Below are 11,076 nucleotides of genomic sequence, written 5' to 3'. Positions count from 1 at the left end.
GTATTTAACTATTTGTGTCAGCAAGTGAGGAGGACCTGAGTTTACCTGTGAGGCCGCCGCACATGATTTTTCCCTGTAAATAGCTACTGCTGGGTAAAGCAGGTGGCGATCTGCCCCCATGTCCCAGCTCCAGAAACAGTGACCAGTGTGGGACTCAGGATGCAATGTGTGCATGGGCAAATATAACCTACAGCCAGAGCTTACTGCTACACTAGTAACTGGTGAAGGGTGGACTCTGATGGGAGATGTCAGTGTAAAAGGTGAAAAGGTTTACAAAAGGCCACCAGCCTAAGGTAACTCTGTGTCCTGAATGAACCCCTACTCTGCCTGCTGTCACTGAGCCTCCTCTTTGTGGCTCTGTGTTATTAATGTCACACCATTAGCTCATTATCTCTCCTGTGATTTTATAGAAAAAGAAAAAAAGTAGGAGCACTTTGTTGGTATCCTTTAGGATGTCTCAGAAGTAAAAATCAAATCAACCCGAATCCAGCCAAAGTGTAATAGGACCATTAACAACAGCAGGACAGACTGAATCCAGTGCCACCCAAAATCAGTACAGTTAACACCTTGGTGGCAGGAACTCACTCTCTCCGCAGTGTGGTCCACGTTGCTGATGTGGGAAGAGGTGCCTGGGACAGACATCCCTGTAGCCACCCATGGACCTTCACTGGCCAGGCTGGGGTTCACCCCTGTGGAGGATGCTCGGCTGCGTGGAGGGTGTCAGACCTTCGAGCTGTGAATTGCAAGGAGAAGTCTGATGCTGTTTGAAAGGCTGAAAAAAGTTCTGCTTTGACTGATCGAAAAAATCCCAGCTGTTGAAAAGCAAAGCGACCCAACACCAACAGAGAGCCCACACTTGCTACATAAATAATGTCAAAACCACATATGCAGGGAATAACATGAAGGCAGCTCAAGGCAGACCGATGTCTAGAAATGTTATCTCTTCTGTTCCAAAAGCTAATCAGCCCAGAAGCAGGCAAGCCAGGAACATTTTAGATTATGTCTACGCTTGTGGTTGATGGAAAGTCTGAGAGGAACATAAGCTTTCTGAAAGACAAATTCGGTTCCCCTACAAAATATTTGGGATTTTTTTCCCTCCTCCTCTGGCAGTGAAATTGTTCGGTTACATTGATTTATTAGAATGACGTAACTCCCAGTATCATATCTAGCCATCGGCTGCCACTCAGCAAAAGGATGTGGTAAGATCACATTGCCAAAATAATAAGGCGCTGGAGTTCCTAAGCAGGAGGTTACATATCATCAGGACAGTTTCAAATATTTGCGGATGGCTTTGATAGTTGCAGGAGAGTGATGTTGTTTTGTTTTTCCATAGAGAGAGTCTGGAAGATACCTGACACCCGTTACTCTGCTGTTCAACTGTAGTTTCCTTTGCACAGGGAACTTAAAATCCTTCTATTTATGCATATGCATGAATATATGTTTTCCTGACTGTCAGGTTTTTGCTTAAGGAAATCACTTTCTAACCGTCTTAGCCGAGGAAGAAAAGAAATACTGCTCCAATCCTGTTTCCTGCGAGTTTAAAGGGATAATTGGGGGCCTCAGATTTTACAGATGTAAACTTAAGGGGGGCTGGGGGAGGAAATCTTGCCTTGGGAAGCTGTGTGACACCAGCAGGAAGGTCCGCAAAGGGGTACTAGAAAGAGGAGACTTGCCAAATTCAGCCCCGGTGCCCGCAGGTTGAGCCGCTGTCTGCCGCTGGGGCCGCGGCTCCCGGCCCTCCTCCAGCTGTGCTGCTGGAGGCAGCAGCTGGAGGAGAAACCCCTCTGCACAGACACAGCCCTGCCGCACATAGGCGTTTGCTCTCCCTTGATTTTTCCTTCTGTGAACTTTCTATTTTTTTCCTCGGGAGCTGATTATTATCTAGCAGAAGCATACTTCCTTCTGGAAAGTGGGTTTGTTTGGAGTTTGGTTTTTCCCCACCCTATTCGCACAGACATCTCTACGGGGAACAGACTTAGAGCGGGACTTCTGCAGTTTGCAGAGTCTTTTTGAAATGTGGTGACATACGTTTCTTCTGCTCTATATGTTTTCTTACCATCCTTTCCATTACATATTTTCCAGCAATTTAGAGAGATGTAAGGAATAGCTTTTACACAATAGGCAAAGAAGCAGGGGGATTATTCCAATGGTCTTGCAAGTTTGGAGTATTTCATCTTCTTCAAAAGGGGAGGAAAAAAAACTGTGTCCTTGTGAGCAAATGATTAGAAGAAGACTGGGAATACAATAATTACCCCAAATGGAAACCCAGACCGCAGTCAAACAATACAGCTTTTGTAAACCGGCTCCGCCTGTAAAAAATCTAGGAAATCTCATAACTAGAGCTGGCGAAATCCTTTTCTTATGCAACGATATCTAAAAGACTCCTGAGAAATGAGGAGTAAACATGGAAACGCTGTAAAATAGCATGATAATGAACTTGCTCTGAGCATCGGAGATCGTCTTGGCGGTACCAGCATGGATTCCTTCAACCACAAAGTATTTTCTCATGTTCAAGAATTTGGGACAAATTACATTTCGTGACATTTCGCCAATAAACAAGCACGTGAAGACAAATAAACCGTGAGTCCGTGTAATCTACCTTGATCATTGTGGAATTCAAGGGGGACCAAAGGAATTGGGAGCGAGACAGAGTGCAGCTTCAAATGAATGTCCTTTATGAGAGAGCGGAGAGAAGATCATTTATATCCTTCATATTTTACAGTTTTGCCTCTAGGAAAGAAAAGACCAGCGGAGCCCCCACTATCATTTACTCATAATGATCGCATTCAATCTCCTGATTCACAGTGAATCACATAATAAGGTTTCCATTTTGCGCATGGGGAGAAGAAGGAGGAGGGGTGGTTAAACTTTGTTTAGTTCGCATTCATGCCCCTGGCCTCCTGTTTCCCTTGAACTGTCCAGTTCAAATGACTCACCCATGGGGCGATGCTTTTTTCGGCTTTTTTTCTTTATGCGTATCCGTTCCCCCCTCCGCCCCCCCCATCCCTTTCGATTACCCACTAGCAATAAAAACCCCTGGAAGGAAAGCCGGCAGGTTAATTGTACAGTTGTACACTTTCAGCCGAGCAGGGCTCTGCTGTCGCCGCCGGTCGGGGCCGTGCCGTGTCGCCCCGGCGGTGGCTCTGTCGCGGCGGACACCCCCGTTCCGCCCGGGCCCTGGCGACAGCGGCTCCCTCCGCGGAGCGCCCGGCCCGGCGCAACCCCGCCGACCGGGGCACGGGGCGGCGGCGGCCGGGGGAGCAGGAGAAGCGGCCCTGCACTGTGGCTTGCAGCGGCACCGGGAAAGGGGAAAAAGTTGCTTTTCACGGCATTTTGGCCTAACTCCACAATCGCCGCCCTCGGACACGGGGGGCGCAGCCCACTCTGTGCAGCCCTGCTGCGGGTTTGGGTCAGGAGGAGGGGATTTGGGCACCTGAGACCCTGCTCCCCTTCCAGATGTTATTGCGGAGACCCCTCCACATACGGGTGCGCACATAAACAATCCCTCCGGCTCGCCGTTAATGCAACCGGCGGTCGGGTGCTCTCTTAGCTCTCGGGACCTTCGCCATCTGCAAGCGTTTCGGGTAAAAACCGAGGCCAGGGCAGGGTAAAGCTTTCGGGGTCGGGAGGAGGCGGCTGGCTCGGCAGGGAGCTCTGCGCCGGGGCTGGGAGTCGCGCATCGGCCGGTGCGCCCCGTCAAACGACTTCTCCCGCAGACCCCCGAGAGGGACAGGCGGAATCACCCCCAAATAGCGACCGAAAGAAAAGCACGGAGCGGGCCGAGCGGGGGAAAGGCTCGGAGAGCACAAGCATCCCGGAGCGAGCGGGCGAGGAGAGGCAGGTCGGTGCCGGCGGGCAGGGGCAGAGGTAACGCCACACAATTCCCGGTCCCTAACGCGCCTGGAAAAGCGGTGCTCTTCCCGAGGAAAGCCGGCACCCTTGCAAGAGCTTAAAAAAAAAAACAAACGTATCTAAAATGAAATAGGCGTGTTGTCACTGAAGGAAAAACACTGCCTTAGCCATGGGGCTTTCACCAAGACAGTCAAGTTCCCTCTTGGGCAGAGCAGAGAGTCTCGAAGTCTGCTTGACATCTTGAAGCTTAAATAACCGTAAGGCATTGTTACTCCCTGGCAGCAAAGTGCCTCGTTACGCCTGATTGAGCTAATTGCTTTGAAATAGGATATATTATCTATAATTATAGAGATCTTGGAGGAGACGGCCAGCCTTTTCTTTCATCTTTTCCAAGTGCATCATAATGTCGCGATCACATTAATTTGGGCCACTTGAAATAGTGCCTTCCTTTCAGCTCAGCTCCTCCGATCCTCAAAGAGCCGGGGGACGCCTCAGCGGCTGGAGTTTGGCCATCCAAATCACCGCTCCTGGTAACCTCCCGAGGACAAGCCCAGGTGCCTGAAGCCTTAAAAGTAGTTTAGGTTATGTTTGATCTGGGCAGAAAGGAAAAGGGGAAAAGGGGAGGGAGGTGGGGAGGAGAAAAAAAAAAAAAAAAAAGAAAAAGAAAAAAGAAAGAAAGAAAAAAAAAAAAGAACGTAGGTCTTTTCGCATCATCCGACGCTCAGCGAGAAGGAGCAGCCACGGGAGCAGGGAGGGTTGAGGCTTTGGGGCTTTGAGGGCTTGTAAAGCCCGCGGGACATTGTTATCACTGGCGATAGATCTGGCTCTTTGGGATGTTTCCCCCCAGGGTTGGAGCCGCTCAGAGCTGGAGTAAGGCTGGCTGAAGGGCGCGCAGGGAGCGCGCAGGCGGTGCCCGGCGCGGCAGAGCTGCTCCGGAGCCGCCAGTCCCCAAAGCCTCCCCGCGTCCTGCGGGGCTGTCTGGTCTCCTAAGAGCTGCTGTCTCGGGGGAAATAAAATAGAAACAAGGGAAACAACAACACCCCTCTCCTTTCTGAGTTCTGCCTTTAAGTCAAAAATAACGTTTACAAAAGGCAGACAATGCCCTGAATTGGCTTGGGGCTGCCTCCTGTCCTCCCTCCCCATCCCCCACGCACTCCTCCCAGCCCTTGTTGTTGTATTCCCACCGACATAAAATGCTATGGGTAATGGCTTTGCCTAGCACATTCATTATATTGAAACGGGACTGTTTAGGATGCTAATTGCCCAATATTGTTATCTAGCACAAGTGCCTTCAGGGAAGCGCCACGGTTCCCAATAAAAACACTGGACTGGAACAAGCACCAATAAAGTCACCTATTCCTCCCCTCCCCTGCCCTTTCACTTCGGTTTTCCTTACAGCACAGAGAGGAAAATAAGAGAGAGGCACCTCAAAGCAAGTCAGAGTATCGGCACAACGGAACCAATAATAATAATGAAAAAGTTCCTAAAATCCGGTGGTGTTTTGGTCACCCGGAGCGCAGGGAGCAAGGCGAGAAGACTTTGGATACCAAAATTTCCCGCTAAAAGAAATACATTTCGGGGCAGATTTCGTTTTGTAAATTTGATTTCTCCATTCCTAACTTCGAACCTGTAGGTTTCATTAAGAAAGAAAGGAAGGAAAGAAAGAAAGGCGCAAGAAACGAAAGAAACTTTACTGGCTTCCCGGTTTCAGCCCAAAAGCTTGCCAGCGTGTGAATTAGAATCAAGTCCTTGCTATGGGACAGTGATTAAAATACCACCGAGTATGACAGAAACATAAACACAAAGCGTTCATTGCTGGGAGATAAATAAAGAGCTAATTATCTCATTCTGTCAGCTCTCAATGAGAGCAGGATCTCGCTCTCAGTGTGCGACGCGCACTCGTCTCAAACCTCAGCAACATCCCAATGTTCAAACTATTCTGCAAAAGAAAAACGGGGGAAAAAAAATACCCAGCAGCTCTATTTTTCCTTTCATATTTCCATCAAAACAATGAGATCGAAAGCAGCCCAGGGGCTGCCTGGAAGTTTAATAAACACATCACTTTTGCGCGGTTGCGTTCGGGATCAGGAGGGAAAAAAAAAAAAAAAAGAAGGGAAAAAAAAAAAAAGATCCTACCTGTAGGATCGGGTGGAGGGGACACCGTGAAACACGATGCATCGATATTTGTGCGCGTTTTCTTAGTCGGGGGGTGGGGGTGGGGGGTGGGGGATGGGGGTGCATCTTCGCGTGGAGCACCGGGGCTTTGGGAAAATGTCGTGTGATTGGTAGAGCAAACTAATTTTGTCAGGCTGAATGTGCCGATGTCCCAGGGCTAAGGCGCCTTGCTCCCTTGATGCGGGTTAACGTCCTCAATAGTCCCCCTCCAGCTGAAGCCTTTGATCAGACCGCTGCTGGCGCCTAAAAACAACATCACTTGTCTGCCTATTAGAGGCACTGACTAATCGTGACAGATTGTTTATTCTCGCAATTAGCAATGCAGCCGCTTCTCCGAGCACCCCCTCCACACCCCCGCCCGGCGCGGCCCGGCCCGGCTCGTCCCGTGTCGTCGCCCCCCCCCCCTCCCCCCTTCCCGGCCCGACGGGGCGCGGGGGAGGCTGCGGGCAAAACGGGCGGGCAGCGGTAGCGGCAGGGCGCGGAGCCGGGCCGGGCCGGGCCGGGTGGTGGCACCGCTGCCCCCCGCCTCGCCGGAGCGCTCACCAGGGCGGCACGAATAGGGAAGGGAATTGTACCTGGGTACAATGTGAACGGACCTATGCGAGCTATACATCGGCGGGTAGGGCTGTGCAGTCTGCGTGCACCTTCAACGGTAGGAGCGGGCGGGGGTAGCCTGCAAGTCGCCTACAAATCATCTTCGCCTGGAGGGATGGTCTGTGAGCACAGCACGGCATGTGCGAGGTAGGTACGTATGTGTACACACGCAGGACGGTGCCTACAGTAAGCACACCGCCAGGGTACACACTCACGCGTGTGCAAGGTACGTGTGTGTGTATGTAGCTGCGTGCAGGACAAGTCATTTCAGTCAGGTCCTGTTGCTTATCGGTTAATAAAATGTCTATTATATCAATTCATTTCATAATCTATATGCACCTAATCTACCATCTTTATTGGGTCCAGTTAAAAGGAGAGGGAATTCGCTGTCCCTCCCCGTTTAGATAATTACCCTTAAATGACTGCAAGAGCCTCTTGTGTTTCGAGGAGATTAGAGCCCTGCAGCTATCAATAAACTTTTCCCAGCGAGCGGCCAATCACGTTATTAGAGAGCGGCTCCGTTTTACTGCACATCCGTCCTGGGCGCGGGGATAAGGGATCGTAAAACGAATTTACAAAACAAAATAGCCGGGACTTTAATGGGTCTGGGCCTTAGATGTGTGTCGTCGTCCCGTCCCCCCCCCCCTTTTTTTTTTTTTTTTTACGCCAATGAACGTTTCATTATCTGGAGACACGCACACATCTAAACGCAGCACCGTTTATGTGTGTGTGGATAGACGGATTGATGCGCGGGTCTCCGCAGGCACGTCGAACACACTGCAGGGCCGTGCGTTCCTTTAAAAGAAACAAATAAAGAAAACTACCAAACAAAACCCCCTAAACCCGCTTTTCCGAGGCGCAGCCCGGCTGTGGGACAGGCAGGGGCTCCCTCTGCGAGGTCACACTCGGGACAGCCCCGCTGTTTGGTGGCTTTGCAGAAGAGCAGGGCGGCTCGGCCTCGCTCCCCTGCGCTTGGCAAACAGAGACGCCGGCTTTTCTTCCGACGTTAGCACAGTTTCCTCCACTCCCACCCCCCCACCCCCCGATTTTTGACCCGCTCCCACCCCGTCCCGTCCCTACGGCGGAGCGCTGCTCCGGCGGCCCCGGCCTTCCTCACCCCCACCAGCCATGCGGGCTTTGGGGGGAGCGGGTCGGGACGCCCCGACGGCGGGGTCGGGCCGGATCGTTCGGGCCACCGCCCCCCCCACCCCCCCCCCCGCTTCCCCGTCCCCGCGCGCGCTCCCGGTGCCTCCGCCGCAGCCAATGGGGCGCCGCCGTCCCGCCCCCCGCGCGCTGGTTGGGCGGCGCCCGTTCCCCCCGCGCCGCTTTATCAGGCGGCGCCGCCGTTGCCGCCGGGACCGGAGCGCGCCGACGGCTGCACGCGCATCGACCCCCCACCCCCCCACACACCCCTCCCGCCGCCCCCGGCCCCATGAGCCGCGGCCACCGCTCCCGCCCGGCGCTACGGTGGCGACAGCGGCCGGCCGCCTCTGCATGGCCCCGGCTGTGGATATGACCGCCGCGCCCACCGGGGTCCGCAGCGACGAGCTGCCCGCATCCGCCTTCAGCAAGCCCGGCGGCGGCGGCGGCGGCCTCCCCGTCGCGGCGGCGATGGGCGGGGAGGAGGAGAGCGACAAGCCCAAGGTCTCCCCGTCCCTGCTGCCGTTCAGCGTGGAGGCGCTCATGGCCGACCACAGGAAGCCCGGCGGCAGGGAAGGCCCCGAGGGCGCCGGGCCCCTGCCGGGCGCCGGTGCGGCCGCCCGCCCCAGCCTCAGCCCCCGCCTGGGCGCCCTGACGGCGGAGGCGCCGGCCTCCCCGCTGCCCCTCGGCGGCCACTTCTCCGTCGGGGGGCTGGTCAAGCTGCCCGAAGACGCCCTCGTCAAGGCGGAAAGCCCCGAGAAGCAGGAGCGGAGCCCCTGGATGCAAAGCCCGCGGTTCTCGCCGCCTCCCCCGAGTAAGTAGGGTCCGGGAGCGGGCGGGCGGGGAGCCCCCCCCCCGGGGACCGGGCAGTGCGGACGCGGCCGGGGATTTCCTCTCTCTTTCACCCACCCCGGCTCCCTCCTGGCGTGTTATTCCCTGCGGTTCCCTCTCTCTGCCGGGCCGCTTCGGCCTCTTCGAAATATCGAGCCGGTTCAAGCGTGTGCGCGAAGCCGGGGCAGCGGCGGAGGGCGGCCGCGCCACGGCGAGATCTTGTGCCAAATGTTAACCGGGGAGGGGGAGAAAAAAAAAAAAAAAAGAAGAAAAATCATCCCGGCCTGCTTGTTAGCTTAACCCGTTAGCTTTACTCGGACTGGCCGCGTAAAGCCTGACTCAGCCTCAGCGGTGTCTTCCCCGAAAGTGGCTCAAATAATTTCCTGAGGACCCGCGCAGACCGGGCTCCCGGGCGAGGCGCCTTCGGGCTTTACGGGCTTCAGCCCCGCCGGCTGCTGTCTCCAGCGTTGCATCCCCAAAGTCCGAAGAGCCGCGATTACTGATGTTTTCCCGCTTTACTATGGAGAGATCTAAAATAATAAAAATAGCAGCGGGAGGGCCGAGGTCAGAAAAGCCCCTTAATCCTCTCCAGTGGCTGCGCTGAGCCCGGGGATGCGGCGGGCCAGGGCCCTCGACCGGATCCCGCTCCCCCGCCGCCCGGGCTCCCGTGGGAAGGGGTGAGCTTGGGCTTGAGGCTCTCCGGAGAGCGTTTGGGGTGCTCTTAGCAGAGCTGTGAAGAGTGTTGCTTTATCTTTCTCTCTTGGAGAAAGACAAGTTTCCCGACAGGACTTGTGTAGAGCATCGCGGTGGCTTGATTTATTTAAATTGCAAAGTAAAAGTCGCTGTTGCTAAGTAAACCCGGGGCAGGTCGAGGTTGAGGACCCTTAGAGATGTTAAATAAGAGGAGAGGAGCAGACCGGTGAAGAGCGGTAGACAGAGGCTGAGTGTGAATTCAGAGCTCGTAATTAATTACATGCTTAATCCGGTTCCCAGGGGCCTAATGAAGAGGGTGTGAGTCTGAGAAGCCAGCCCATTTTGTTTATTTTTTTTTTCCTTAATCCAATAAAAAGGACAGGACATGCTTTTTTTTTTTTTTTTTTTTTTTTTTTTTTGGAGGGTCACTCCCTTCATTTACGTCTCCTCTTTACGAGCCGGGAGCCGTGAAGGCAGGAGGTGGAGGGTGTGTGGGTGTCTGACTCCCGACTCCTGCCCTTTGCCGAGTTTTTCCATGGAGTCGGGGAGCCGCTTGCTCCGGAGCAGTGCGAGTGACTTCGGTCTCGGGAGTCCTGAAAAGCCTAATTCCTTCGTAAAGCACCCGCTTGCTGTACTGGAAGGGGAGACGACATCAATTTGAAGCGTGCCCAGGGCAGCCCTGGAGTTTTTGGGCCACTTCACTTTGAGCGGGACCTTTTTTTTTTTTTTTTTTTTTTTTCTTTCCCTCCTTTCTCCTCCCTCCAGCTTCTGGCGGGTGGGGGCTCCGCGGGGCGTGCGGGTTCGGGCGCTGCTAACCGAGGTGTCTCTCTCCTTGCCCCCTCTCCTCCGGCTGCTCCTGGGCACAGGGCGGCTGAGCCCCCCGGCCTGCACCCTGCGCAAGCACAAGACCAACAGGAAGCCCCGGACACCTTTCACCACGGCCCAGCTGCTGGCCCTGGAGAGGAAGTTTCGGCAGAAGCAGTACCTGTCCATCGCCGAGCGCGCCGAGTTCTCCAGCTCGCTCAGCCTCACCGAGACCCAGGTGAAGATCTGGTTCCAGAACCGCCGCGCCAAGGCCAAGCGGCTCCAGGAGGCCGAGCTGGAGAAGCTGAAGATGGCAGCCAAGCCCATGCTCCCGCCTGCTGCTTTCGGCATCTCCTTCCCGCTGGGCGGCCCGGCCGTGGCCGGTGCCTCCCTGTACGGTGCTTCCAGCCCTTTCCAGCGGGCAGGGCTGCCCGTGGGTCCTGTGGGACTGTACACAGCGCACGTGGGATACAGCATGTACCACCTCACATAGAGCTGAACCCTGCCGAGCCCAGCCTGCCGGCCGTCTGCTCCCGCCGGCTCCGCACGCGCTCCCTCCCTGCTCCTCTGGCTCCTCGCTGTGGACTTCCCCACGGGCCCCGTGGCAGAGACTTCTCCAGTCTGGCTCTGCTCAGCTTCTCTGCTTACCCCTGTGATGCTGGCCTGCTGGTCCAGCGCTGTTCCACTCTCCTCAGCAGTCCTGGGAGCTGCTCCGCTCTCCAGCTGGGAGAAACCTGAGGCATCGATCGCCCCAGCTCTTCCCCGGTGCTGGGCAGTGATGGGCCGGCCGTGCCCCACTTCTCCTGGGTCCGGCTGGCAGCCTGGGGAGAGCCCCCGCCGTGGGGGAAGGAACTGTGGAAGAGAAATGGTAAAAAAGAGGGCTGAAAGACAGGACGTTTCTCTTAACTTTCTGCAAAGCGAGGTCAAGAGGCAGAAGTGTAGAGCCGCCTCTCCTGTCCCTGTGTAACAGCACTGTCTGTTACCTGT

General features: G+C 55.0%; 1 protein-coding gene across 1 annotated transcript; it reads left to right on the top strand.

The window, feature by feature from the left end:
* Window positions 1-8,115: 8,115 nt before the first annotated feature.
* On the top strand, window positions 8,116-10,582 carry MSX1 (msh homeobox 1). The gene is made up of 2 exons (XM_074147963.1): window positions 8,116-8,575; window positions 10,152-10,582. The coding sequence occupies exons 1-2, from the start codon at window positions 8,116-8,118 to the stop codon at window positions 10,580-10,582; spliced, it is 891 nt and encodes a 296-aa protein (XP_074004064.1).
* The last annotated feature ends 494 nt before the right edge of the window (window positions 10,583-11,076 follow it).

Source organism: Numenius arquata, chromosome 5, assembly GCF_964106895.1.
Source record: "Numenius arquata chromosome 5, bNumArq3.hap1.1, whole genome shotgun sequence".
Classification (NCBI taxonomy): domain Eukaryota; kingdom Metazoa; phylum Chordata; class Aves; order Charadriiformes; family Scolopacidae; genus Numenius; species Numenius arquata.
Note: the sequence above shows the minus strand (reverse complement) of the source record. Positions and strands in the feature narration are given on the sequence as shown.

What these genes read in the sequence shown, in the direction of transcription:
- MSX1 (XM_074147963.1), top strand. Translation starts at nt 8,116, where the DNA reads ATGGCCCCGGCTGTGGATATGACCGCCGCGCCCACCGGGGTCCGCAGC. An exon ending in GTTCTCGCCGCCTCCCCCGA is followed by an intron (nt 8,576 to 10,151) that starts GTAAGTAGGGTC and finishes TCCTGGGCACAG; the next exon opens with GGCGGCTGAGCCCCCCGGCC.